Source organism: Lutra lutra, chromosome 15, assembly GCF_902655055.1.
Source record: "Lutra lutra chromosome 15, mLutLut1.2, whole genome shotgun sequence".
In the NCBI taxonomy this organism is placed as follows: Eukaryota; Metazoa; Chordata; class Mammalia; order Carnivora; family Mustelidae; genus Lutra; species Lutra lutra.
Window position 1 is genome coordinate 12,315,654 of NC_062292.1, and position 27,312 is coordinate 12,342,965.

General features: G+C 58.4%; 1 protein-coding gene across 13 annotated transcripts; it reads right to left on the reverse strand.

Annotated features, from left to right (window-relative positions):
- Nucleotides 1–1,902: 1,902 nt before the first annotated feature.
- On the reverse strand, nt 1,903–26,944 carry PSEN2 (presenilin 2). Of its 13 annotated transcripts, none has more exons than XM_047704770.1 (12): nt 25,951–26,038; nt 20,873–20,908; nt 16,553–16,713; nt 13,980–14,365; nt 12,710–12,902; nt 10,821–10,888; nt 10,013–10,233; nt 9,233–9,331; nt 6,700–6,783; nt 6,295–6,396; nt 3,424–3,542; nt 1,903–2,580 (listed from the first exon to the last, which is right to left on the reverse strand). In XM_047704770.1, the coding sequence occupies exons 1-12, from the start codon at nt 26,000–26,002 to the stop codon at nt 2,425–2,427; spliced, it is 1,677 nt and encodes a 558-aa protein (XP_047560726.1). In that variant the 5' UTR covers nt 26,003–26,038; the 3' UTR covers nt 1,903–2,424. The 13 variants fall into 13 exon arrangements, with proteins under 13 accessions (XP_047560726.1, XP_047560733.1, XP_047560730.1 ...); XM_047704777.1 differs by lacking the exon at nt 25,951–26,038 and adding an exon at nt 21,517–22,746; XM_047704774.1 differs by lacking the exons at nt 20,873–20,908; nt 25,951–26,038 and adding an exon at nt 26,859–26,944.
- Nucleotides 26,945–27,312: the final 368 nt, after the last annotated feature.

Consider the following 27,312-nt stretch of genomic DNA (forward strand, 5'->3'; position numbering starts at 1 on the left):
GCACAGCCAGAGCATACGATGAGACGAGGCTCAGGCTCGGGGCAGACTCAAACCTCAGGGACAGAACACCCTCCCGATCAACAAACATGAAAAATCTGAAGATGCCGAGTGCTGGTCCAGCTGGGGAATGTGGGAGGGACACTGCCAGAGGACAGAGGGTCCCGTGACCTTGGGGAGCAAGCATGAACATGCCGTCAGCGAGGGGACCATACGCACTCACCCGGGATGCCTGAAACAGCTCTTCCCACAGTCTGATTCTAACCCAGAAACCCCACCACACCCACGACATCTGTCAACAGCGTAACAGGTGCATGGCGGACGGTCACAAGATGGAATGTTAAACAGTTCAAACAACTGAACCAGAGCTTCATTTACGTCCATGAACATCTCAAGAACCAAATATGAAAATTTCAGAAGTCGTCAAGTGATTATGGTGTGGGACGTGTTGTTTCTGTCAAGTGTAAAGAATGTGCTGAACGTGGAGGGACGGATATGAGTTGTGTTTGGGACAGCAGAAGGTGGGTAGATGGCCCTGGGGCTACAAATGGGACTTTGGGATGATAAGGTTTTATTTCTAAAAACAAATCTGGAGCAAATACGGAAGAACACTAGGACTAGTTGGCTGATGACATGGGGGTGGGAGGGCTTGGCATGTGCATCCCGTTCTCTGTTCCTTCCAGAATATCTGAATCACCTTTCTGTCCTCCTCCCCCCACCCCATACTCTGTGTCAGGGTCCCAGACTCCCAGCCCCTGGGACGGCCTCCCCAGGCTGGGTCTCCTCAAGTAGCTGTTTCCCCCGCAAGGGCTTGCACTCTGGGGCTGCTCACAATTCACCGGCTTTCCCGTCTTGGCCCTTCCTCGTGGGCACCGTTCCTCTCTTCTTTCTGGTTGGTTGCTGGGACATGGGGCCCTCCAGCCTCTGCTTGTGCCCCTAAATGTGGCTTGCACCCCCAGCACCCTGGCCAGTCCTTTGACAAAGACATCTCTACACCTAACAAATCAGAACTTATCAAAGCTCATCTTTGGGGGTCCCCCACCCCCCAACTACTGTTTTGATTGCCAAATTGAACAAGTTAATCCCAGGTCTTCCTCCCCTTTACCACCAGGGGCCAGCCCTCTTCTTCTGAGACCCCAACCTACCCTCCACTTTCCGGGCTGTGATGCCATCACCCTGGGCTCTGACCATGACCATGAGTCAGTCAGCAACGGCTGGTGCCTGGATCCCAACCGCCAGCCCAGAAAACACCACTCCCGCCCGTCTGCACCTGGCCTCCGGGCTCCCACATTCCCTCCACGCTTCTACCAACAGCCCAGGGAATGGCAAGCTATACCAAACATCAAAACAGTTATTTCTCTCACAATAAATCGCCAACTGCTTGGCACTCATGCCATTTGGGGAATGCGGACGCAGGGCTACCGGTCAGAACTGCAAACACGGGCCCTGCATTGGCTCAGTGGCTGGCCACGCTGCCCTGCACCACCAGCGGCCACCAGCGCTGCCCTGAGCACGCAAGCCCCGGCCAGATGCATCACTGAGATTCTCTCCCTGGCCTGGGACGATGGGGCAGGAAAGGGAGAAGCTGACTGGTCCACACCCCAGTCACAGCACCCAGAGATTGGACATGGGAGGGATGACACTGGGTTCCAAACGTGGGCCCCTTCCCAGCCTCCCACAGTGCGCTGGTTTGCCAAGGAGTGATACTGCTTGTCTTGGTTCTGCACAGCCCGGCTCAGGAAGCCTTGGACTTGGAGAAAAGACTACAGACAGACATGAGCTGTGAACCGCTCTCCTTTGCAGTGGGGTGAATCTTCCCCCATCCTCCTCCCACACATCCTCCCAGGCGAGGTCACGAGACGCAGCGAGCAGGGTCCACACCCACACACATGCCCAAGTCCAGCATTCCAGGAAGATTCACCTATTTATTGATATTAAGCCACTTCCCAGCAGTAACTGCTGTAACAAGAACAGGACTCGGTTTCTAAAGGTAGTAAAATAACGATGACTTCACAGACAAAGCGTTGGGGACATTACACTCAGGGCAAACTGGCTTTCTTCTCCTGCCAGAGTAGGCAGGTGCTAGGTGCCATCCCGAGCACGAGCTCCTGGTCCCTTCCTTTGCCTTGGCTCTCGAAGCATCCTGGGCTGTGGCATGGGGTGGGCGACCTCGCCACACCCTCCCCACGTGGCCCAGCGGTCCAGGGCGCGTCCGGACCAACTCCCGGTGCTTCCAGACAGTGAGCCATGGTCAGGTGACAAAACCACTAGCACCAGAAAGTTGGTTCTTCCTCTTCGCCAAGTAAACACGACACTTTTTTTTCTTTTTCTTTTTTTTAAGGAAAGAAAAGTCTTAAAAATATATGGCACTAGAGTGTAGAACTACGTGAGGGCCCCCACGACAGCTTCCCATGGCTGCCGGCCCCGTCAGATGTAGAGCTGATGAGAAGCCAAGGTGTCCATGAACGGACGCACCAGGTTGTCGGTGGAGAAGTAGAAGATGAGCCCAAATGTGATGGAGATGGGGAGGGCGGGCAGCGCCTTCTTGAACACAGCAAGCAGCAGGAGGGTCAGACACAAACCCTGCGGGACACGGAGGGGAGGGGGGTGGTGACCGCCGGTGCGGATGGTGGGCAGCAGCTGAGGTCCAACCCCCGGGCTCTGGTGTCAGCAAGGGACGGGTCGGACAACAGCCCTGGACACCTGATATTCCCGGGGCCTCTCGAAGCTCTGTGCTGCGCCAGAGGGGGAGCGCTCACCCCGTCTAACACCTGCATGCTCTCGTGGGAGCCTGCCGACTCCCAGACCACCGCCCCATCTGGCAACAGCGGGGACATGCGTGACCAGTGGCCGGTGGCCTCCCCTTAAGGGACATGTATTTGTCCTGGCCAACGGGGGCAGTGGTACAGGGAGGGGACAGGGGACTAGAAAAGCTGCCCTGTCCCTGGGGAGGGCAGGGCTTCAGGTCAGTCTGGGGGTCCACTACCCAATCCCTGACATGCCCCGGACACCTGGCTTCAAGGGGCTGGAACATGGAGCACATGCTGCTCGGAGCTTCCTCTCCTTAGATGCAGTCCTCCTGGGGCACTTCCCGCATCATGGGTGTCTGGCCAAACTGAGTCACCACTGGGGTTCAAAGTGACAGGGCCCCCTCCCTGCCTCACAGACATCATGAGACCACACACAATGTCGGCCAAGCCTCCGTGCGGCCAGATGTGTGGTCCATGATGCCAGAGTCCCTCAGCCACACCTGCCCGGCCCGGACCCTCCTATAAGCCTGGTCTCATCTCGAGGGGCTTCCTCACAGCCCTGCCCAGCCCCCACCATCTTGCCCCTCCAAGGGACAGCAGCCTCTGAAACTCTCCTTGGATCTAGGTTCCCCCCCAAACTGGGGAGACAGAGCAGGGGTACACCCAGCCCACTCACAATGAGGATGGCCACGAAGCATGCCAGCGTGGTGTTCCAGTCCCCGCTGCCCGTGGCCGCTGCCTTGCCCACCAGCACGCTATAGAAGATGAAGTCCCCCAGGCCGAGCTTCACGCCCCCTGTGCGGGGAAGACAGAGCGAGCCCATGAGCGTCGGGAGCCCCAAGAGGAAGGGGTGAAGGCAGAGGCCAGCCCACAGCCTAGCTGCTCTGCCTGCTCCAAGGGATCCAGGGGACCTGGGACCAGAGTCCTGAGTCTGAGACCCAGGGCAGGGTCGCTGTCAGCCCACCTCACCTGGCCTCTGGGGCAGGGACTGGCTGCGGTGGAAAACCAGCGGCCAGGGGGGAAAAGGGGCCGCTGGGCTGGGCCACCTGGCAGCCGGGCTGTGAAAAGCTATCATTTCTGACAATTGGGGTAAAACTGGTGCTTGACACTTAGTTAAAAGAGCAAATAAAACGTACTTGCAGGGGTTGGTGGGAGGCTGTAAAATTTAGGGCTAACTTAGAAGTATTTTTTAGGGAGGTTAATTTCACTCCTCTCCAGAGCACAAACACTGTGGTGAGTGCCTTGGGCGACCCTTCCTGGTGACAAGAGATAAGCGTATTTGGTAATTAGCTTATCTCTGGCTGATGGTAGCCGAGAACAGACAGCGCACAGAAGACTTTGTCTCCTTCAGGCAGGCCTGCCCCACGGAGTCCTCCTTTAGCGGCGAGGCTCTCGGCAGACGTTTACCGAACAAGGCTGCCCACACAGGCCTGCTGCCTGTCCGCCCCTCTGCTGCCTCCCGAGGCTCACAGGGGCTCCCTGGTCAGGCCAGACCCCCGCAGGCTGGCTCCAGCCCCCAGAGAGGAAGCAGGCCTCCGGCTCACCACCTCTCGCAGCCTGCTTTCCTTCCTTCCTCTGCTGTCTGTCCGTCTGTCTCCACCATGCCCCTTACGGTGGTCTGTCAGCGTCCCTCTCACTCATACCCACCCTCCACTTTTCCACCCCCACTGTGAGGCTCTGCCCTTCCCTCTCAGTCACATCTCAGATGAGCTCCATGCTCCCATCCTGTGCCTACGCGAGGCCCAGAAGCCACTAAGGGCTCCCCACTGCCTCCAGGGCAGAGTCTCAGCTGCACCCCGAGTACGAGTGCGGCATAACCCCCAAGGGCTGGCCCTCCACAGCTGCTCCCGGCACTCCCCGAGGCTCCCTCCTCCTTCCTCAAGCCGGTGCCAGTGCTGCTGGGACATGAAGAATTTTCTGGCCTTTGTCCCTGGTCCCTGGGAGGGAGGCTACATCCCGGAATTTCCCATGTAACGGGAGCATCTGTTACTCAGGAGACCCAGAATCCTAAACCCTTGAGTGAGAGGACCTGGAGGGGCTGCTCCACCAGAAAGACCAACCTTGTGAGACCAGGACTAGGCCCAGCTGGCCTCAGGGGGACAGAACAGGCCCCGAGCGAGGACTCAGTCACATCTATGTAATGCAACCCAGTAAGACTCTGACCCCTGAAGCCTGATGAACGTATCCACGTGCTGGGGGGTGGGTGGTGGGTGGCGGCGCGCGCGCGCGCGTGTGTGTGTGTGTATGTGTGTGTGTATATATATATATATACACACACACATACACACACACACACATATATATATATATATATATATACATATATATATATATATATATATATACACAAAACCCGCCCTCATGCCTCCCGAAGAGAGCTCTCCACAGCTCCACAGCTCCCACACCTGCCCTCCACATCCCTTCGCAAGGCTGGTCCTTAGTTATCTCCCTTACAATAAAACTGTAAGTACAGGACTTTCCTGGCCCCCGGAGTCGTCCTAGGGGACTACTGCAACTGGAGGGGTAGTGGGGCAGAACTGGGTAGTGACCCCCAGGGAGAGACAGGGAAGGGCCTGTGTGGAAGACGGCCTTGACGACAGGTCCAAGGGCACATGGCCAAGGGGGATGCAAACAGTCTTTCCACCAGGACACAGACGCAGCCCACCTGCTTTGTGCCGAGTGGCACATGGGACCCTGTGTTCCACAGCCCATGGTGGCCTGAGTGTGGGGCAGCGCTGTTAGTGGCTGTCCTGCCCACCTGCCTGAGCCCCGAACCCATAGCTTGTGCTCCCATAGCTACACTGGGCCCTCCTACAGGCCATACAAGTGCATACTAGGATGAATTCTCCACAGCCTACAACCCTGCCCGCACTGGGTCATGTCCTTCCTCCCACAAAACTCAAAACCCTCCGGGGTCCCCCCTCCCGGGCATGGTGCACAGGCCAGAACCCCCCACTTCGATCTGGGAGGCCCTCTGAGTGCCCAAGAGCCTCCCAGTCCCATGTCTGCACCTCTGATGTAGGGTTCCTTCCTGGCCTTCCTCTAACTCACCCTGGACTGTGGGCCCCTGGCCTCTGTACCCCAACTCCCACCCCTGCATCCCCTGCTCCCAGAGCTCAACCCCTAGAGCTCAGCTCAGAAGTAACCCCCTCAGGTAACTTCCCCAGGGCCTGAGACCAGGTCAAGGAGCTGGGTCACTGTGCTCTGGCCCCCTTGTTCTCCCGCATGGTCCTCCTGGGCCCAGTGGGGGCGATCAGAGCCCACGGCAGGTACACCCGAGCCAGGACTGGATTACTGCTCGCACCCAGTGCGGTACAGACACCACCCACGCCTGCTCCCATCTGGTAAGCGGGAAGAGCACCCATCGCAGCCCGGCGTAGCCAACAAGACACCACCTCTGGCAGGCTGGTCCTGGAACTTCTGTGCCCACCTCTGACGTGAGGGGGGTGCTTCTCTCCCACACCCTTCCCTGACTTCAGGGAGCCCCAGCTCTACCCCTGCCCCCACCCCTGGGCCCACGCAGACCCTCTGGGCCTGGGCACCTTACTTTCCTCCTCTTCCTCCAGCTCGTCCCCTGGGTAACCAGGCAGGGGGGGCTCAAAGACTTCCGGGTACGAGGGCTCCCCAAAACTGTCATAGGAGTCCTCTTCTGGGTGTCCGCGAAGAGAACCGAGAACAGTCACGGTGTGAGGCGGGGGCAGGGGTGAGGGAGAGAGACAAGACTCTAGTCAGAGGGCTCTCCGAGCTCAGGGCTCCCCCAGTCCTCACCCACCAGTCAGCGCCCCCCCGAGACAGACAGAAAAGCTCTCTGCTATGTGTCACAAGGAAAGGGAGCGGAGCTGGATGTCCCCCCCTCGCTCAGTCCTCAGCACGCGCCCGTCCAGGAGGAGTTGCTTTCCCTTCCGCCCCTCCCGGCTCTGCACTCCCAGAGAGGGCAGCCCCCGACACTCACCCATCTCAGGGTCGTAGGGCAGCTGAAGGGCTCCCTGGGAGGAGGGGTCCAGCTTGGCCATGCCCACCGTCCACACCATGGCGGCTACAGAAGGAGAAAAGGTTGCGCGTTAGGCGCTGCTGAGTGAGGCTGCCCCCGGGGCCTGGAAGGCAGCATCCCCAAAAAGCCCGCACAGGACTGTCACCTCCAGTGGGGATGTGTCTACGCCCCTTGTTTGGGGGCCCCTGGGGGAGGGGCCCGGACTCAACAGATATGGGCATACAGTGCCCTTCCTGGGCTTTTTTTATACCCACGTTGCTGGGAGACAGACTCCAGAACCGCTTGTCTTCCGGCCCTGAAACTACCCTCCCCAGCCGCCGCTCCCCCATTCTAGCTCCCGAGTCCTCTCGAGGCCCCATACAGGGGGCAGCGCTGACCCTCCATGACACTTCGCTCACTCAGCGCGGTGGCCTCCAGGCTCATCCACGCGGCCCGTGGCCGGACACGTCCCTTCTCAGGACTGAACGACGCTCCACGGTGCGTTCGCCGAGTGTCGTTCACCCGCCTGGCGGTCGACAGACATGGCGTGACCGCAGCCCTCGGCGACCACGTGCGATGCGGCTACGGGCACGGGTGTGTGGACAGCTGTGGAGACCCCGTGTCCGGCTCCCCTGGCTTCCGTCCAGGGTGGGATTGCCGGGTCGGGAGCACTGACTCGTCTCTCTCTGGCCCGGAAACTCTCGCCTCACCTCCCATCGCACACGTGTCCCCACGTCTCCGTCTGGCGGCCCCATGAGCGTGCCTCGTCTAGAACATTCCCCACGTGGCCATGGCAGCCATGGTGGCCCCACCCTGTCCCTCTCACTGTGTGGCATCTCTAACCCTGATGTTGCTCAGACCCCAAGACACATGGACGCTCTTGACTCTCTCTCCTGGTCTGTACCCCAAGCATCGCAAATCCTGCCAATTTGGCCTCCAAAGTATCTTCAGAACCCTTGTGGTCCTTCCCGGGGCCACAGCCGTACAACCCCACTCCTGGACTGCTAGTCACCCCCAAACCTGGCTTCTCCCACTCTTGCCACCATGCCGTTTCCTCTCCCCTCAGCAACTTGAGTGATCCTGCTAAAATATTCATGTCAGCTTGATCCAAAGCCTTCCAGGGCATGAAGCTCACTCAGGAGTGAAAGCCGAGTCCTCACCATGGCCTGCAGGGCCCAGTGCCCCCTCACCTGCCTCTCCTCCCTTCTGCCCCCCACTGGCTTTAGCTCCCCAGTGCTCCCAGACCTGCCCCTCCTTTCTGCCCCCTGCCAGCTTCGGCTCCCAGCGCACCTAGACCTGTACCTCCAGACCTGCCCCTCCTCCTTCTCTTCCACCCAGCTGGCCTCAGCTCCCCAGCGTCCCTGGACCTGCACCCCCTCACCTGTTCCCTCCCCACTTTTGCCCTCCAGTGGCTCCCCAGTGCCCCTGGATGGGCCCCCTCCTCCCTTCTGCCCCCCATGGCTTCAGCTCCCCAAGTACTGGGCTGTATCCACCTCAGGGCCTTCTGCTGGAACTCTGCCCCCTGGGCTTCCTAACACAAGTCTCGGGTCAAATGTCACCTTAACACAGAGGTGTCCTCAACCACCAAACACAAAACAGCACCCCCCCCCACAAAGTCCTCGGCCTCCCTGCCACTTCATCTGTTGACCAAGCATGTCTCCCCTCCAAGAACGTGTGCTCCCCCACAGCACAGAGACGGTGAACACAGGTAAGAGCCCCGTCTCAGCCCACCACATGTGGTCTCTGCTCTTCCTCAAAGTGGCCTCGAACCTGCTTTTAGGCTGTGGGCCCCCCGCCAATGGCTCCCACTCCAAGCTCCTTCCTGCCTCTGCAGATGATCTCCAGCACTCAGCGGCGGGTCTGAACCTGCAGACGGCGAGCCCCGGGCATTCGGGTTCACTCCTCAGCCACGCCCACCAACAGATGGGAAGGCAACGGGACCACAGGGCTGTGAGCCCCATCATGCCTGGGGCCACGTGGGTCTTCTCTCCTGCAGCACCTCGGAAGCCCAGCACGGCGCTTGCTGCAGAGTGTGGGTCTGATGCTTGTCTGTCAAACGCACTCCCTACAGTCCGGCCCCCGCAGCCAGCAGCAGCGCTGTGTGCCTTCCCTTCAGAGACTTCCACCAGCCATGGAGCCGTGGAGGAAGCCCAACAAAGAGCAGGTACACCTGCGCCCCCAGACCCCCGCCCTCGAGAGCCCCTCTCCGAAGCACCCTCTCAGGAGGGTGGAGGGCCGAGCGGGTGGCCGTAGGCAGTGCCCACCACGCGCCACCAGATGCTGGACGGGCCACAGCTGGGGGGCGGACCATGTCTCCTGCAGCCCCGGGCGGCCCTAACTCTCTCAGCATCTTCTGTGTGAAACCAAGATCCAGCCACAGTCTTTGTCCCTGGCAGGCAAGCCACCCCGGGATCACCGAGGCCACCCCCTCCTCTTAGACCAGTGAACTCTGAAAGCCGCGGCCAGGAAGCAGCCCCCGGTTTCGACCTCGGGAGGAGACGTAGGGGTCACTCACAGGAGTATATCAGGGCAGGAAATATGGGCTCGTTCCTCTCCTGGGCGGTCTCCACCAGCATCCTCAGTGGCCCTTTGGGGCACAGCACAGCCACGAGATCTGGGAGAGCAAAGATATCAGGGTATGTGGCCCGTAACATGTGTTCCCAAGCAGCCCCCAGAGAGGGGAGCTGGCCCGCGAACACTGGGGCAAATGCAGCCCAGAGCCCCAGAGCGAGGCTCCAAGTGTGTCCTGCATGCCTGGCCCCAACCCGCGGGCTTCCAGCCCTGACCTGGGGAACCCACACCGGCTGAAGCCCAGAACAGAGTCTAAACGGGCGGACCGGAAACAAGGAACTGCCGCGTGGCTCAGGGCCCTAGTGGTGGGCTTGTTGTCCGGATCCTCCCATCCCCTACCCTCAAAATGGAAGTGATGGGGAAAGAGAATCACACGAACCCTAGTCACTGAGCCGCTAATGAGCAGTTCTGGGCGTTGGTGATTCACGGCCCCGCGCCTGACTCTACGGCTGCTCTGAACAGATCTCCTAGTGTGTCCAGCACTCACCAGTGTGAGCACTCGACAGTGGTGCAAACAATAGTGAGTGCGCCCACGGCCCCGGGCCCCACAGCCTCTCTATCTCACAAAGGTGAGCCTCTCAGAGGGGAGACCGTCCAGCATTCATCGGGGAGGGAGGCCCCTTTCAGCCCCTGCCACCTGTGGGCACCAGTGAAGAGGACTCGACCCCTGGACACGGCCCCCACCGCCCACCACCAGGCTCAAAGCCCACCTGCGTCTGCCTACCGTACACAGAGATGGCGCCCAGAATGACCCAGGCAGACCATTCTGGGAGGTACTTGATGAACACCAAGGCCATGAGCGCACTGATCATGATGAGGTAGGCCTGCTGCAGCACGAGGGGGCCTTTCCAGTGGATGCATACCATGCCCACCGCCCCAAAGTTCCAGACAGTTAGGAACAGGGTGGGGTAGTCCATGGCCACGTTATAGGTCTTGAGCACTTCCCTGTGTGACCAGAGTCAAGCATGGGTGGGAAAGTCAGTGGAGAGGTGAGACCCCCCAGCTAGACACAGTTCAACATTCCCTGCTCCTCAACCACTAAACTCCCAGCTGGTCCTTCTGACCTCTGGCTTCATCACTAACACCCCCTTTCCCGGTTCTGTGGGTCCTACAATGAACCACGTCAAGTATTTTCTGGAACAAATTGGTGACTGTGCCAATGTCTCATCCTTGGGTTGGTTCATGTCAACCTGCACTGGCACAACCTAGAAGACCCTCTGCCCAAGAGAAAGGTCCTCCTGTCTCTCCAGTCTCTCCTGGGTCAGGCCACCATTCGAGATTAAAGGCAACAGAACAGATCACTTTTCCCACAAACGAGCAAGCACCTAAGCCCGGCCCAAAGATGAGAATGTGAATCTTAAGGGGTCTATACCCCTCTTGGGTTCACAGAGATCGCCCTCCATGTGGACTGTGATCCTTTAAATCAGGAACAAGAAAGGGAGGCGTGGCCTGCCACGGGGCCCAGGGGAGGAAGGACCGGGTCAGAGCAGTGACAAGGGCAGAGTCTGGAGCCTGGTGGGAGGGTGACTTACCCGAGGTAGATGTAGGTGAAGAGAAACAGCAGCATCAGGGAGGACATGATCAACCAGCCATGGATGAACTAGACAACAGAAATGGGCAGGATGGACACAGGCCCCAGCTTCCTGGGACTGGTGCCCAAGCTTCAGGAATCTCCGTTGGGCTCCTCCATGACCGTGCTGGAAGGTACGGAGTGGCCATGTGACTGATAAAGAGGGCAGAGAAATCCAGAGTCTTCCCCGGGTCCGCTGGCAAGGGCGTGGAGCAGGACCCGTCAGGTGGGAGCAATCAGAGCCCTGTTCCCTCACTGAGGGTGGGTACACTGGAGACCCCCTCCACCCGCCCCGCCAAGTGAGGGTCGCAGCTCGTAAATGTATATACATGTAGTCAGGTAGTCCCAGGTACGAGAAAGGGAACGTCAGGGCAAAGTGACGGGAGACTTGCTGGGGTGCTATCTTAAAGTGGTCACGGCTATCTTTGAGGGAGTTTTCTCTGGTCACCCCAGGAACAGCCCTGCCACCGGAGGGTCTACTCACAGGTCCTTAGAGAGACACGTGCCTGCTGTCCTGGCCAAAGCAGCAGATCAAAGACGACTGTAGGCTGGTCCTAAGCCAGTCCCCTAGCCAGCTGTCAGGGGCACGGTGGAGTCACTGCCACCAGCCTCCCCTCATTAGTCACCTGCTTGAGCCACTGGGGACCTCAGTGGGAACCTGGTCTACCTGGAAGGCAGGCGGTGGCCTGGCTGCCTCTGGGATGGGCTGCCTCTCCTCGCTCCAGCCGCCTCCGCCCCCCAGGACCACCACCACTGCTCTCCTGAGTGTCACAGAATCCGTAAGGACACCTTGCCAATCTGCCTCCCGCCAGTCCCGGGACGAGTCGCCTGACAGCCGCTAACCACAGCAGTGCTGTCCTTCTGTAGCCCCTGACTGGCTTATTTTCACAGGCCCCATGGCCTCTGCTCCGACCACACAACCCCATGATGCTTCCCAGCCCCACTTAAAACTGCCTTATTTCCACAAGTCATCATTCACCGGTCAGCCTTGGCATCCCAGCACTTGCAGCAGCCCTCCTGTTGTCCACCCCTGCAGTCATCCCGGCTGGGACAGGTTTCTGCCCTTGGGCTGAGCCTTGTCTGTGCTCCCCACCTGTGCCCAGAGGGTGGCAGCCAGTGTGAGGACCACTTCCAACCAGCCATCCCCAGCGTGTCATTCTTTCAGGCCTCAGGGGTTCAGACCCTAAAACCTACGTCCAAAAGCTCATGGCCTGCCTGGGGAGGGACAACGCCCCTGCTTGGGCCGAGGGAGGGGGTCCCCCGGGGCTCCCAGGGTCCTCGCCACAGCTAAGGGTCCGCCAGTCCCCCAGGCCTCGGAGACCTCAGCATAGCACCTGCATAGCCAGCTGAGAGGGAAACAAGGAGGTCAAGTAAACCTGCAGGGAAGTGTGGGGCACAGGGACGCTAAATCAGAACATCTCGTTTCTTCTGAAGCAGCAGCTAAATAAAATTAACTCCCGAACGTGAGAAGGGGCGTGGCGAATGCTACAGTGAGGGACGGGGGCAGGCGGGGTTCCGCACAAGCTCCAAGGAACGGGCAGCGGGGAACCCCCACGGGGGTAGGGGCCGGGGGGGCACGTCTAACAGCAGCGTCAGCTCCCTCTCGGGCAAGAGCCTTGGCAAGTATGCAGCAGCAGGGGGCCGGGAGGACGGGACGGGGCAGCGGGCAGGGCAGACAGAACAGGGCAGTGGGCAGCAGACAGGATGGACAAGATGGGACAGTGGGCAGCAGACAGGACAGGGCAGCGGGGAGCAGGCAGGGCAGACAGGACAGGGCAACAGGCAGGATGGACAAGATGGGACAGTGGGCAGGGCGGACAGGATGGGGCAGTGGGCAGGGCTGGCCCTTACCTTGTAGCAGCGGTACTTGTAGAGCACGACCAGGAAGATGGTCATGGCCACGATGACACTGATCATGATGAGGGTGTTGAGGACAGAGTTGAGCAGGCGCTGGCCCACAGAGGGCGTGTCCTCGGTGAATGGTGTGTAGATGCTGAGGGAGATGGCGGGCTGCAGACTCTGCTCCCTGCCTGCTCCATAGGGCCTGCCCGTGAGCCACCCAGCCTTAGCCTGATGCCTGAGCTCTGAGCAGAAAAGGAAGGGGCCCCCCCAGGCCACCCCCTCCCCAAGGTGCTCGCCTGCCCTCCCTGAGGCCTCCCTCCCGCACCTCCCCCTCCCCCAAACACCCCCCCCAAGGCCTCCCTCTCCCCGAGGTGCTTTCCCCCCACTCCCACCAGGCCTCCCCCTCCCTGAGGTGCTCTCCCCCCCAACTCCCAGCAGGCCTCCCCCTCCCTGAGGGGCTCTCCTGCTCTCCCCTCTTCTCCAGGCCAGGGCGCCCAGCAAACCCCCACACTCATACCCGACTCAGGGCAGGCCAGCAGCAGAGGCACCTGCAGCCAAGAGAGGCGAGAGGCCGTGCCCTAGACCCCTGCCCTGTCCACCCTGTCTGCCCTGGACTGCGGAAACTTCCTGCCTGCTGAGCACTCACCTTCCCTGAACACTGTCTGCTGGGCCCCCTCCCACCGGCTCTGTGGCCGGCCCAGCATAAGCCTGCCACTTTCTTCAGAAAAACCAAACCAAAGGGAAAGGAAACTAACTAAAGACACTAGAAACCAAGTTCAGAGAAGGTAGTCAGAGGCAGGCGACTGCCCCAGAGCAGCGGGCCAGGGAGCAGAGGGGGCTTCCCACTTGTCCGTGCTTCTGCCTTCCGCTACAGGGATCCAAACCTCACTCCCTGGGCTGGAAGCCAACTAAGAAATCTCCTGACCCCATGTGGGTTTCCGGCCGCAGGAGGGCAGCCCAGAGAGGAAACCAGCTGTTCGGTCACATGGGGTGGCACCCTGTGCCCGGGACCCCACACCCAGAGCCTGCCCTCTGCCACGTGGCAGCAGCCAGGGTTCTAACTCGCCCTGTTCTCCTGGGGTCAGACCCATTATATAAACAAGGAAACTGAGGCAGAGAGCAGTTAGGGAAGGGCCCGCGCAGGTCACACCGCTGGGAGGCGGTGGACGGAGCAGAGCATGGAGTCAGGCAGCTCTCAGCCCAGCTCTGCACAGGCCCCTGGCGTGGAGCTGCGGGTGCCGAGACCCTCCCCCCGACCCTGCCCTGCTCCCCAGCTTACAGCTGGCCGTTCTTCTCTGTGTAGAAGCGCACGGACTTGATGGTAGCCACCACCACAACCATGCAAAGCGTCACAGGCACAAACAGCATGATCACGTGCTTTGCCCCATATTTGAGGGTCAGCTCCTCCTCCAGGCCCGATGGCTGCCCGGGGACCCCACTGCACATGTAGCGGTCTGCATCCTCGTCGAGGTCCTCCTCGCTATCCTGGCTTCTCTGCGGAAAACCGCTCGGTGAGGGCCATGGCACGCCCCCGTGGTGGGCTCTGCGGTGCCGGGCACGGGTATTTTGGAACTGGAAGAGTGCAGTTTGAGTGTTGCTTTCCAGACGGAAGAACCAGCCTAGGGGGCTGCGGTCTAGATGCTGCAGGGCTGGGACGGCAGGGCACTGGAAACATTTATGAGATCGGCCGGAGACGCTTCAGAGCTGGCACACGCCACCGCAAATGCGGGAAGGGGCTACAGCAGCCACAGGAGAGGGCAGCTTGCAGGCCCAGGACGTGTGGCTCAGGAGCCTGGAGCGCATCTAGGGATCTCCCCCCTCCCTCCATTCAGGGATTCAGATGCCACTCAGTTCTGTTCAAGGAGCCACATGGATTTGGGAGGAGACTGGCCAGGTGACAGAGGAGGAAGACAGATTACACTCACTAGAAGAGTCAGCACCCATGAGGACCCTCTGACTGTAAGACACTGGGGATTTGCAGAGGAGCAAATTGCTTGGAACTCCCTTGACATGTGCAAAATTGGGCATGGAGAACTGGAAGCCACGAAGCAGATTCTGATGGGCTAACTGGCACCAAACTCCTGGTGGGGTGGGTCCGTGTTCTGGGAGGGTGGGAGGGCAGGACCCCAGCACCTGCTGCCCCAAACCCATCTGCAAGAATTTCTGTTTGGGAATCGCGCCAATTTAGGGTCACTTGCTGCCTCGTTAATTACATGAACCTCCAGAACCATAGCCAAGCAAAACACACATTCAAAAGGACCGTTGCTTCAATACTGGTTCTTTGCAGAGAGAATTCCAAGTGAGATTCTCAGTTAAGAAAAGGAAAAGTGCAAAGGAGGTGTTAGGAGTGGCTGGTGGTGGCGTTAAGCTGAAGAAACCAGAGACCAGCTCACTGGGAATTCAGAGGATGGGAGAAACGAGCTCTAATTTCAGCAACGGGGACTAAGGCTAGCTGGCAGGAAAAATTCCCCATGAAAGGTTTTAAATACTCTAACGGGCAAAATGGAGCTGGGGTTTCGGGCAACTCCAGATGCTATTTTGCCTTGCCGGGGTGGGAGGTAGTAAGGCTAGGTGACTCTCCCCCCAGGGCACCCCGACTTATGATGTTTTAACCTCATGTCCTGCAGAGATAAGATCGGAATGTCTGCGTGCCCCCCAAATTCACACATTGGACCCTAACCCCCAATGTGATGGAATGTGAAGGTGGGGGGGGGTCTTTGCAAGGGGACTGAGTCGTGAGGGTGGAGCCCTCCTGATGGGATGAGTGCCCTTACAAATGGGCCCCAGACACCTGTACCCCGATGTTTATAGCAGCAATGTCCACAACAGCCGAACTACGGAAAGAGCCCAGATGCCCACCGACGGATGGATAAAGAAGAGGTGGTATAAATCTACAATGGAATATTACTCAGCCATCAAAAAGAACGAAATCTTGCCCTTTACAATAACACGGATGGAACTAGAGGATAGGATGCTAAGCGAAGTAAGAGAAAGACAACTATCATATGATCTCTCTCATATGTGGAATTTAAGAAACAAAACAGAGGAAGATAGGGGAAGGAGGGAAAATAAAACAAGACAAAATCAGAGAGGGAAGCAAACCACAGGAGATTCTTCTTAATCATAGGAAACAAACTCGGGGTTGCTGGAGGGGAGGGCATGGGGGGATGGGGCGGCTGGGGGACGGGCATTAAGGTGGTCACGTGACATAATGCGCACTGCGTGTTTTATAAGACAGATGAGTCATTGACCTCTACCTCTGAAACTAAAGAAATAAAATAAAATTAATGGGCCCCAGAGAGCTCCCTGGCCGGCCCACAACATGAGGACCCGGACAGAAGACCCAGAAGACCCAGAAGAAGACCCAGAAGAACCCGCACAGAAGACCCAGAAAGGGCTGGATCTGTCGGCCCCTTGCGCTCGCACTTCCCAGCCTCCAGAACAGTGAGAGGGAGACTTCCATTGTCTCTAAGTGCAGCCAACCCAACCGTCACATATGACTGAGGTAGATGCTCATCCCATGGCTCCTGGGTCTGGCCGCCAACCCTCCATGGTGCTTGCCCTGCCACCCCAGGCCTGGGCTCCCCTCCCAGCATCCCGCTGCATGGCACTTGTGCCAGAAAGGCGAGCCCGCGGGGACTGGGGACAGAACTGTTTCGTCCGCAGCAGACTGCAGACGTGCTGCCCAATCCAGAGCCCTCACTGACCGGGACCTGCCGCCCACCCTGGGGGACCTACCCTGGGGGACCGATTCTCACCTCTACTTTCCCCTCCCTCCCGCATCAGGGCGTGCCTGGGTTCCATCCATGAGGGCGAGGGGCCTGGTGCCTCTGACCACCGGCAGGAACCTACCCACTGGGCAGCGCTCTCTCTGTCCTCCAGGCCCTGCCGGGCCTCCTCGCAGCAGCGCGGAGGGGGGCTCTCTGCCGACATCAGGGACGTCCTCTCGTCACACACTTCCTCCTCACTGTCAGAGGCCATGAACGTGAGCATGGCCCTGCCTCGGGAAGCGCCTAGAGAAAGGAGCACAGGGTACCTCTGTCCATCTTCCTGCAAGGCAAAGGCAGCAGAGGACTGAGGTGGTGGCCAGAGGCGGCCTGAAGACCCGGCCACAGGTCTTGCCTGACAACCACCCAGGATGCTTGGGTCGAGTGGCTGCTGGAGAACAAGAGGAGTTGCCTCTACAGCAGCCACCAGAAGGAACGGCCGAGGAGACCCAGGCCACCGGAGAGAGGCCCGACTAGAAAAGTCGTGGCTACTCCCAACGGTCAGCGCGGTTGTTCACTCAATCAACAAACATCTGTCGCGTGCCTGTGGTGGGACAACGACCACACCGGGCTCTGGGGATAGGAAGATGAGCAAGAAATACATTTGTCCTTAAAAAAAAAAGAAAGAGAGAGAGAGAAAGAGCGAGAGACACACCTCTGGGTGGCTCAGTCGGTGAAATGTCTGTCTGCCTTGGGCTCAGGTCATGATCCCAGGGTCCTGGGATCGAGTTGGCCTCCCTGCTCAGTGCAGAGCCTGCTTCTCCCTCTCCCCCCTGCTCATGCTCACTCATTCTTTCTCACAAATAAATAAATAAAATCTTCCAAAAAAAAAAAAAACCAAAACAGACCAGCAACCATCCCAGGTGACCAATTATGCAATCTAAGTGTTCACCAAGAGGTTTAGAAACATGACGGGGGGGGGGGGGTCACTCTCTGAGATCAAGAATGTTTTCTAGAGAAGATACCATCCCTGACAGAGACAGAATTTTCCAGGTGGGAGGAAAGGGCAGAGGGCATGAAGAACAGACACTCCAGGTGGGGCCCGGTGCTATCGGGGCGGGCGGGGGGCTGTGGCGATGGGAGGGCCTCCCGAACTGTATTAGGATATTCGGCAACCCTGGAGACAGAAAGGGAGCTTCTTGTTCCTGAAGACAACCGTGGGAGGGGGACAGGCTCTGCCTCGGGGGCAACAGGCCGGACGCCAGTGAGGGAGGCACCGGGAGGACACCCATCCGCTCTGGACGTGGGGGATGAAACAGGTCAGAATCCAGGACGACAGCCAGGACGACAGCCAGGCACAAAGCCGTGGGCAGGGACAAGCTTCTCAGGGGAAAGACAGAGTCTGCTCCAAGAACTTGCTGAGTGAGAAGGAGTGAGATGGGTTAAAAAGGGTCAAGGAGTCTGGGGTGCAGGAGAGCAGCGAGACCAGGAGAGGTGGGGTCTGTGTGTGTCTGGTAGGAAAGTACAGCTGCGGGACCCAACGGGAAGGCCAGGCTGAAGGGTCTGAACCGCAGGGAGGCTCGCCCCCAGCTCCACGGTGCTGACCCAAGCACAGTGTCCTTCCAGCAGCAGCTCAAGGAAGCTAGGGCAGAAGAAGGGCCTGGAGGAGCTTCTGACAATGCCTGGCGGACCTCACTGTCCCTGCCAGCTTCCCGGGCAGGCCTACTCTCCCCCCAATGCCTCCCAGAGGCCCTCGGGGCTGAGCTACGGGGCACTGGGGAGAGAGGACCAGGCCTGGCGTCTGCTGAATGCCTGCTCCCACGTCAGCTCCCGCCGGAGCGTGTGACTTCCAAGGGAAGCAGGCAGGTTCCTTCTCTCGCCAGCTAGCTCTGCTCACCCTGACAGGGCCTGCAGCCCAGGCTGTGGCCAGGGTTACTCCCGAGTGGACCTCCCTCACCTCCACTCCCCCAACTGCAGGCCAAAGGCAGAGCCTGCATCTGCTTACCTCACGGATTAGGACCTTTGACAAAAGGCTCCCGGTCAGTCTCACAGGGGCCTCAAAATGAAGCAGCTCCAGGGCACCCGGGGGGGCTCAAGTTGGTTAAGCATCTGCCTTTGGCTTGGGTCATGATCCCGGGGCCCTGGGATCGAGCCCCACATCAGGCTCCTTGCTTGGCACAGAGTGTGCTGCTCCGTCTCCTTCTGTCCTTCCCCCCACTCATGTTTCCTCTCTCCTTCCCTCTCAAATAAATAAAATCTTTAAAAAAAAAAAAAATGAACCAGCTCCCCTGATGCAGGGCAGACAGAGCAGAGCAGGAGTCGAAAGAGAAATACCAGATGACGTCACTCACAGGCAGAATTCAAGAAACAAAACCACGCAGCACACAAAGAAACAGGTCCCTAAACAGAGACCCACAGGGTGGTTTCCGGAGAGGGGAGAGGGGCCCACAGGTGGAGGGGAAGAAGAGACGCTTCTTGTGATGCATGCTGGGAAACCTGCACACCAGAGAGTAATACCGCAGAGCCCGTTAATTACATTCTAATAATAAAACAGAAAGACAAGAGCAGGAGGACCAGCAGAGGAAGAGAGAAGACAAGTGCCTGAACAGGGACGAGGCCCGACCTCCTGCAGTTAAGGTCAAGAGGAGGAGGAGTCTGCCAGCGCTTGGGTCCAGTTGTTGGGGGGTCCCAGGTCTCAAGGATTCGGAAGGATGAAGGCCAGGAACAGCTTCCCAGGTGGAGACCGGGGGAGGCAGGGCATCCTGGCAGAAAGACGTGTGGGATGGGGGACCTCCCAGACCTGCCGCTGGAGTGTGGGGACCTAGCAGGTAGCAGGAAGTCTGGAGGCCCCAGAAGGCCGGAACCACCCTCCACCCCAAGGGAGGAGCAAGGGCTGAGTCCCGAAGGGAGGGGCCAGCCAAGGCTTCCAGACAGAAGAGGGGTGTGAACAGAACGAGGGGAGGGGGCTCCTCCCTCTTTGCTCAAGCCCCCCAGCATCAGCCTCAGCTCAATGCCACAGGAGGGCAGCCAGACCCGGGACCCGGCACAGTGAACCTGAGGGAGCCCAGTCTGAGGGGACCTGAAACTATGGGGGGGCTCTCTCAATACCTTGTTTTCCAGCACGCCACTTCTGCTGGGGGTAGGAATTAATAGTGTAGTTAGGACCTCTCTTCTCTCCCTCTCAGGCCCCTGGGATGCCTGCAGGTGATCTCCACAGTGACTGGAGGAACAGATCCAGGTCCCAGGATGGGAAGCCTCACGACTGCAGCCCCCTCCCTCTCCCCGCCAGGCTCCCAATGACAAGCAAGAGGGGAATGGACAAACAGGGAGCGCAGATGCTTCTTGAAAGAAGGGGAGCCACGGGGGAGAGTGGGGACACAGAGGAGGGGACCAGTCCTTCCAATTTCCATTTCTTCAGCCACTTGCCAGCAGCTAACAAGACAGTCCCGAGGCCACTTCTGCCTTGCGGTGTTTCCCTGGTGTCCCCAAAGGACGCCTGGCAAGGTGAGCTTGAAGAAAGACTGTCAGAGCTAATTCAGGCATGGCCTCCTCGCCCGAAAACAAAGGTTATCTGGGCAGATTCCTCCCAAGCCTGCCCTGATGCAGGGCCCAAGACTCCCAGGACCCTGGATGGCAGGCCCCAAGTGGGTTGTGGCTGCCAGCCACCAACACTGTCAGAACATTGGAGCTCTCTCCAATCCCAAACCTCTGGGCTTGCTGACTGCGCAGGGACAGGTGAGGAGCCTTCAGACCCCTGAACACCTGACAGGGGACTGAGTACTCAGAAAAGACTGGGTCCCTTAACATGCTGTTTCTCAAGGGTCCAGGCCACCTGGGGCGGGGCTGTTGGGCCACCACCCCTGAGCCCCGAGCACGCACCGCATGCCGTGACAGCGGAGCTGGGTGCTGCTGTTCCTGCCCATTTTACAGATGGGGAGACAGGTCTGCAGTGTGATAGGTCCAAAGTCACCCTTGTACCCAGGCAGTCACCGTCTACAGTCCTGAATGCTATGCTAGACCACTTAGTGAGCGCGGATCCCCAGCTCCATTCTGACCAAAGGTCCACGGCTCTGCACCCTGAGACGGCCCTCAGCTAAGAGTCTCTCCTGGGGCTGCCCAGCTCTGGAACCCAAGCCCAGCCAGCCGCCAGGCCCCCAGCTCAGGACTCTAGGACTCCTGTTACAATCCAGCCCCTATCCCCTGGCCTGCTCAGCACTACTTGCTCACTGGATCTGGGAGTGAAAACAGAACGCGCCTTCTCCTGAAACCCTCTCTGCTCAGAGAGCCCCGAGGCTCTCTCTTCCCACCACGAAAGCTGCAGGGGGAGAAGGCAGCTCCCAGACGCAGAGGGTCCCCAAGTAATGCCCACCACTGCCGAGGACGTGGAAAAACTAGGTCTCCACGGTCCAGCACCACCAACCTTTCTGAAGGCCGTTAACAGGGGAAGCTTTCAAAACATTCGTACCTTTGGATCCTGAACTGCTACTTCTCGGAATCTGCCCTAAGAAAATAATAAAAGACTTTCATAAACACGTTTGCTGCGGTTGTTTACGATGGTCCAAAAAGTGCAAATTACTGAAATCCCTGACTCTGGCCTAGGACACGTCCAGGGTTCAACGTAATGGATTTAAACGTTCACATTCACGACCATCTGAACATTCTTCGAAAATGTCGGTGTATGAAGGGCTGGCAAGGCAGATCACAAAACACCAAATGCAGTTAACCTCTGAACGCTGAGACTGTGGGCCATTTTTTCACATTTTCCTGCATTTCTCAAACCTTCTATTATAAACACGGATTGTGCCTGTAGTCTTTTTTTTTTTTTTTTAGCCATTCTTTTTTTTTTTTTTTTTTTTTTTTTTTTAAGTAGGCTCCAGCATGGAGACCAGGGCTTGAACTCACAACCCTGGGATCAAGACCAGAGCTGAGACTGAGAGTCAGATGCCTGATAGACTGAGCCACCCAGGCACCCCAAGACATTAATTTTGTAAAGGAAAATATGGAATATCAACACAGAGGCAGAGTTCCTTCCCATCCTGCCACTCCTGCGTGCCCTCATGGGATTGGTGGGGGGAGGGGGACAGGTGGACACGCGGCCCCTCTTTTTACCTGGCTCCTGGAGAGCAGAGCAGCTGGGAAGTACTCCTCTTGCTTCCAGGTTGGAACCGAAGCCTGACGGCACTCCGAAATCTCGGGAGGGGAAAACCACCCCCCAAATGGATGCGGATCAACAATCTTACTCGATATTTGTCCACATCAGGGCGACAGTGACGTCAGGATCGCCCGTGGGAGGAGGACGGGCGGGCGGGGGCGGGGCGCAGAGGCTCTCACTGCCACCCCCTGGCAGGTCCTACCAACCACATAGCAACCAGCCCTCCTCCAGCTGGGAGGGGGCCGAGGAAGCCTCCAAAGGCCTACAGGAGGAGGGGCAGCCCTTCCCAGGGACTGCGAGCTGCCTGGCTTGCGTTAGGTGCAAAACCCACACAGCCAGAGAAGCCACCACTTCCTCCCATTAATCAGCTGAATGAGATCGAAAAGCTGAATTAGCCAAACCCGGTGAGTCCAACCCAGAGAATTCCCCCAGAATGCCTGTGTCAGCAGCTCCTGCGGTTATTAAGGAAACCCCGTGACCCATTTTCCTTGACCTTCTCATTCCAGAGACAGACTGTAAAACGCCATAGTAACCGAGAGCTCCTCCTTGGAAAAAGATGTAAATCGCTCCTCCAGAAGCAAAGTGGGAGTTACTGCATTCACCTCGAACAGGAGGGGCGACAGAGGAAGGTCAGGGTCCTGCAGCAGGCCGAATTGAACCGGGAGCCCTCACTTTCAAAGGGGGTGGCTCAGGTTTGCACAGACCCCTCCCTAGGGTCACCCATACCCCGCTGGGCTCCCGGGAGGTTCTCACCGCCTCCCTCATACCTGGGAGTGGTTTGCAAGGGACAAACTTCCCTTGGGAATTCCCGTGCCTCCCTGCTTCCCCGGGCCCAGGGCAGCCAAACTTGTATTTGGTCCTGGTTGGTATTCATCCCTCTCTCTGTCCACCTCAGCCCAAACCGGGATGCACCATCATTCACCACACGGTTCTCCCCAACCCAGGGAGGCAGCCTTGGCCAGAGTGCCTCCCTGAAGAGGGCTGCTCCACCCTCCCAGACCAGAGGCCCCAGGGGGACCCAGGCTCTCCATCTACCAATGTCTGCCATCTTATACTCAAAAGTGCCCAGAGCCCAGGCAGACCTCCCTCATGTCCTGAAGTAACCTGGAGAGGGGGCAGTTTGGGAAAAGCGGCAGAGGCCGTGGCCCTAACATGCCACCTTCGAGGAGGGCCCAGGATAAAAGGGCTCTTTTTAAGCAAGAAGCAGCGATCCAATCACCTAGCTGTGGAACTTGAACATGCTCCCTGGCTGCGTGGCCCGAGACAGTTGATGGACTCATCTGGAAAGGAGCAGAATGGACACACCTTGCACGAGTCCTGTGAAAACGAGGGATAATGTGTAAAGTGTCCGGCACAGAGCAGGTGTTGGGAAATAGCAGTTACCATGCAGACGGAACATAGGCAGCGATACAGCGGGCCGGGAGCGAAGCTGTTGATGCCCCCTTGGAAAGTAGCATGTGCGCTAAACCACTAGACACGAGAGTTCAGCGGCCAAGGTCACCCCTCACCCAGGCCCCGGGGAGACACGGTTTCCACCTAGCCCCAGCCCTCTGGCAACATAAGCGCTTTGTCAAAGGCGAAGGCACATCCACAGGACAGACGCCAGAGCTGGCACAGACCTTAAAGGCCATCTGGTCAGTGCCCTAGTTTGTAGTTAAGGAAACTGGAGCCCAGAGGGGCCAAAACCTTGGCTGCAGTTCAGGTCGGCCAACTGCCCCGCTCACCCAGAGTAACACCTGAGACTCGCACACTCTGAGTGGCCCAGGGCCATGGTCACACACAGGGGGGCTCTCTGGGGGCACTCTCATCCTTAGGAGGCATGTCTTTGATATATATCTTCTCCAAAACACAGACGAGAGGTCTTGGAATTACACACGCCTCCTGATCAGGGCTTCACTCCTCTCTCTCCTGCCCCCAGCCCCTCACTCCTGCTTGGGGGCTGCTCTGCCTTCCGTCTGTCTGCTACTAGGGCTCCACATGGTGGGGAAGGGGCTGGAGTCTGCATGCTGCTTCTCTGGGTGGGTTCAGGGTGGTAAAGTGTCCTGCTATGCACTAGTCAGATCAATAATGACACGCTCACGTTCTCTATACGCAAGAATACTCATGAAGGGAACATTCTGAAGATGGAACGTTCACAGAAAAAAATAGGATACAAAACTTCACGCCCAGCTTCCTGCCTCCAACACTTTCATAAAGAATTCTATGTATGTGCGTGCACTGCTGTAAGGAAGCGTAATGCTGACGGGGGTTATCTTTGAGCTGAGAGCAAAGGGAGGACCTTTTAAAAAACAGTTCCTAAACATGTATTATCTTTATCTCTCTATAAAGCCACAGATTTTCTGGTTAAGGTACAGAAGAAAGGTGAGCACCCTTTCTATTTTTCTTCCTGTGCTCCAGAAGACCATACTGCGGCAAAGGTGAACGAGCAACTCATTCTTCCAGGCAATGAAGAAGCTGGACAAGGTTGATCTCCCTGACATCTGGTCTTTCCCCAGACTTTACCACTGCAGCCTCGCAACCTCCCGGCCTGGAGGTCAACACTGGTTACACAAGGCTTGAGGCCCCGATCAAGCTCCCCTCCCAGGCCCTGGCCGGGGGAAGCCTCCGCCAGCCTCAGAGCCCTGACATCCCCTCCGCCGGCCCTCCCCGCAGCCACTGGAGTCGGGGGACAGGTGGGAATACTTGCAGAAACACTGGTTGTCTTGCCATTCCCCAACTAAACAACGCGCCAAACTCAAAGAGCTGTAAACCAGCCAAAGATATCTTCAGTAGAAACACACATGTGATCTACCCACACACCGCTTTGGTCTCTTTAGAAAAAATTATTTGGGGGCACCTGGGTGGCTCAGCAGGTTGAGTGTCTGACTTCAGCTCAGGTCATGATCTCAGGGTCCCGGGATCTTTGAGTCCCATGTCAGGCTCCCCCCTCAGCGGAAAGCCTGCTTCTCCCTCTCCCTGAGCCCCTCCCCCCACTCATGCTCTCTAATAAATAAAATCTTTTAAAAATTATTATTTTTATGGGGCACCTGGGTGGCTCAGTGGGTTAAGCCGCTGCCTTCGGCTCAGGTCATGATCTCAGGGTCCTGAGATCGAGCCCTGCGTCGGGCTCTCTGCTCAGCAGGGAGCCTGCTTCCCTTCCTCTCTCTCTGCCTGCCTCTCTGCCTTCTTGTGATCTCTCTCTGTCAAATAAATAAATAAAGTCTTAAAAAAATAAAATAAAATAAAAAAATAAAAATTATTATTTTTATTGCTTTGTCAGGTAGCTACTAACGGAGAGCACACAGAAATGTCCAGGGCAGTAGGGCAGGGACACAGGTAGGGAGCAAATGTGGGAGGCCTCCCTCTGCAAAAACTCAAAAGATTAAGACCCAGCCAGCTGGGTTCAAATCCTGGTGCTCTAGTCATCAAAGGCACCTAATAGGACAAGTGGCTTAACCCCCTGAGCCTCAGTTTCCCATTACTGTAGTGGGTAAAAATAATAGCTACTTTTGTGTGGCTGCAGCTGTAGAGAGACACTGTGTATGACACTCTTCAAGTTCACCATCAGTAGTGCCTGTGGTGCCCAGCCCGCTCAGTAGGATGAACATGTGACTCTTCATCCCAGGTTGTGAGTGCAAGCCCCACGTCGGGTATAGTGATTACTCAAATAAATAAAACCTTAAAAAATAAAAATGAAAAATAACTCAGAGGCCAAGGGAGGGGAGGCCTCCCGTTTGGCAAACCCGTGTGTGCGGTGGGACTGGGAGCAGCCGTCGAGGTGCTGAGGGGCAGGTGACAGGCCTGGCAACACACCCCAGACCTCCAGGTACGCGAGTGGCAGCCAGGTACTTTCTTAGGCTGCTCCTTCTCCGATAGACAGGAACAGGGCATTCATGTCATCCAGCCCCCTGCCCGCTGCATGCACCAAGACCCTAGACTTGGCGCACAGCCACCTGGACACCTAACCATGCAGAATTTTCCCTGAAATCCTGAAATGACTTCTTGCCCACTCTGCAGCAAATGTTCCTCCAAGCCCCCCCACTTCCAGCCCTAAACCTAAAGGCTCCTCCTTCCTTCCACCCCAGGAAGGAATCTGGACCGCCAGCCTGCCTGTCTGCCAGCTGGGTGGCTGAGGCTACAGCTCCGAGCTGGCCCCAGGACCCCTGCCCCTTCCCCAGCCGGCTCCAGAAAACACAGCTGCTGACACACCTGCCTGCTCCCACACAGCCACCTTCAGGCAGAGGGCCCCCTGAGGCTCCCACACCTGAAGCAGCTTATCCATAGCCTTTAATTACTGCTGAAAGCACTGGAGGCTCAGGTGTCTACAGAATGGACATCAAGGGCACCACACCAGAAGCCAGGGTCGGTCCTGATCAAGTTACTGTCCCTCCCGCCCCAAAGCCCAGGCTGACCATTAGGGTGGCTCTGCAACTGCTCTGGAGGGGATCCTCTCAGGTTCTCCATCTGTAAATGGGGACGCCGCTAGTCCACGAACCCACAGCTCATTCCTCAAAAAGGAAATACTCATTAATTCAGCAGACAGAAGCATTTCATCCAACTCCCCAAAGGCTGAGGTCTGGTGCCAGGGCTGGAAAGCAGATTCCCCCCTTTGCGGGTTCTGAGCCTGGCTCTGCTCTATCCCATCTAGGTGGCCTTGGACAGCTGCGTTACCTCTGTGGGCTGAGTTTCTTCATGGATAAAATGTGGGGTGGGGACTGGCCTCTGTTTCAGTTTTCTTCAGCTTCAAAAGCTTGATTCTGGGAGTCTCCCCACCGCTGTAAAACGGCCAAGCACCGTTGATAGCGAAATCGCCGGCTCCAGGCCCGATCTGCGGTCGGTTCCCAACCCTGGCAGTCAGACCCTCGCCTACCCCCTGCTTCCAAGGCCCATCCGCCCGGGAGCCAAGGCGGCCCCAGCGCGGGGAGGACGCCGTGCCCGCGCCTCCCAGACCCACGTGCGCTGCTTCTTTAAATGCCCGGCCCTCCAGCGGGCCGCACCGCGCCTACCACCAGCGGGCTCGGGCCGCGGGGAGGCGGACATAGCCCCGCGCAGGCCCAGGCCTGGGGGCCGCTCCCCGCACTCCTCCCATCCCCGAGGTCCTGGTCAGCCCCCGCCGCTGCCGCCGCTTCCCCGCGAGCTCCCCTTTCCGCCCCTGCGCCGGCCGCAGAGGCCGGACAGGCGCGCACAGGGACCGCAGCCCCGCGCCGGGGAAGGGGCCGCGACCCGCCGCGGTGAGGAGTTTGCGGGGGGCCAGCACCCCGCTCGCGGGTCGCTGCGGGAGACCAAGCCCCGCCCGCACGCCCCGGACCAGCCGGCTCACCTGCTCCGCCGCGACGCTGCGGCGGTGTTTACGCCGCTGGCCGAGCGCCCGTCCCTCCCGGACCCCCGCGGCGGCGCAGACCCCGCCCCGGCCCCGCCCAGGTCCCGCCCCCGTCCCAGCCGGGTCCCGCCCACGGCGCCAGCCCCGCCCCACCTGGAGCAGGGCTGGCCGGGCCTGTAAGTGGCGCGCGCTGGGGCCTGACCTGCTCTTACCGAGCGGTGGGGATGCGGGGGCACACCTGACATCCGTCGGTGCACTGACCTTAGAAGGAGCGGAGGCCCGGCCTGTGATCGCACAGGGACAGGGGCCTGGCAGCTCCGTGGAGCCGAACGCATTTGCTTGGAGGACACTTCTTTCCTTGTAGTGTTGTGTCCCCAGTCTCCCCCTTCCGCCCTCCCCAACCCCCCAAGGCTTTGCTCCCATTAAGTTAGCACTAGTGGCCTGCTGTGAGCTA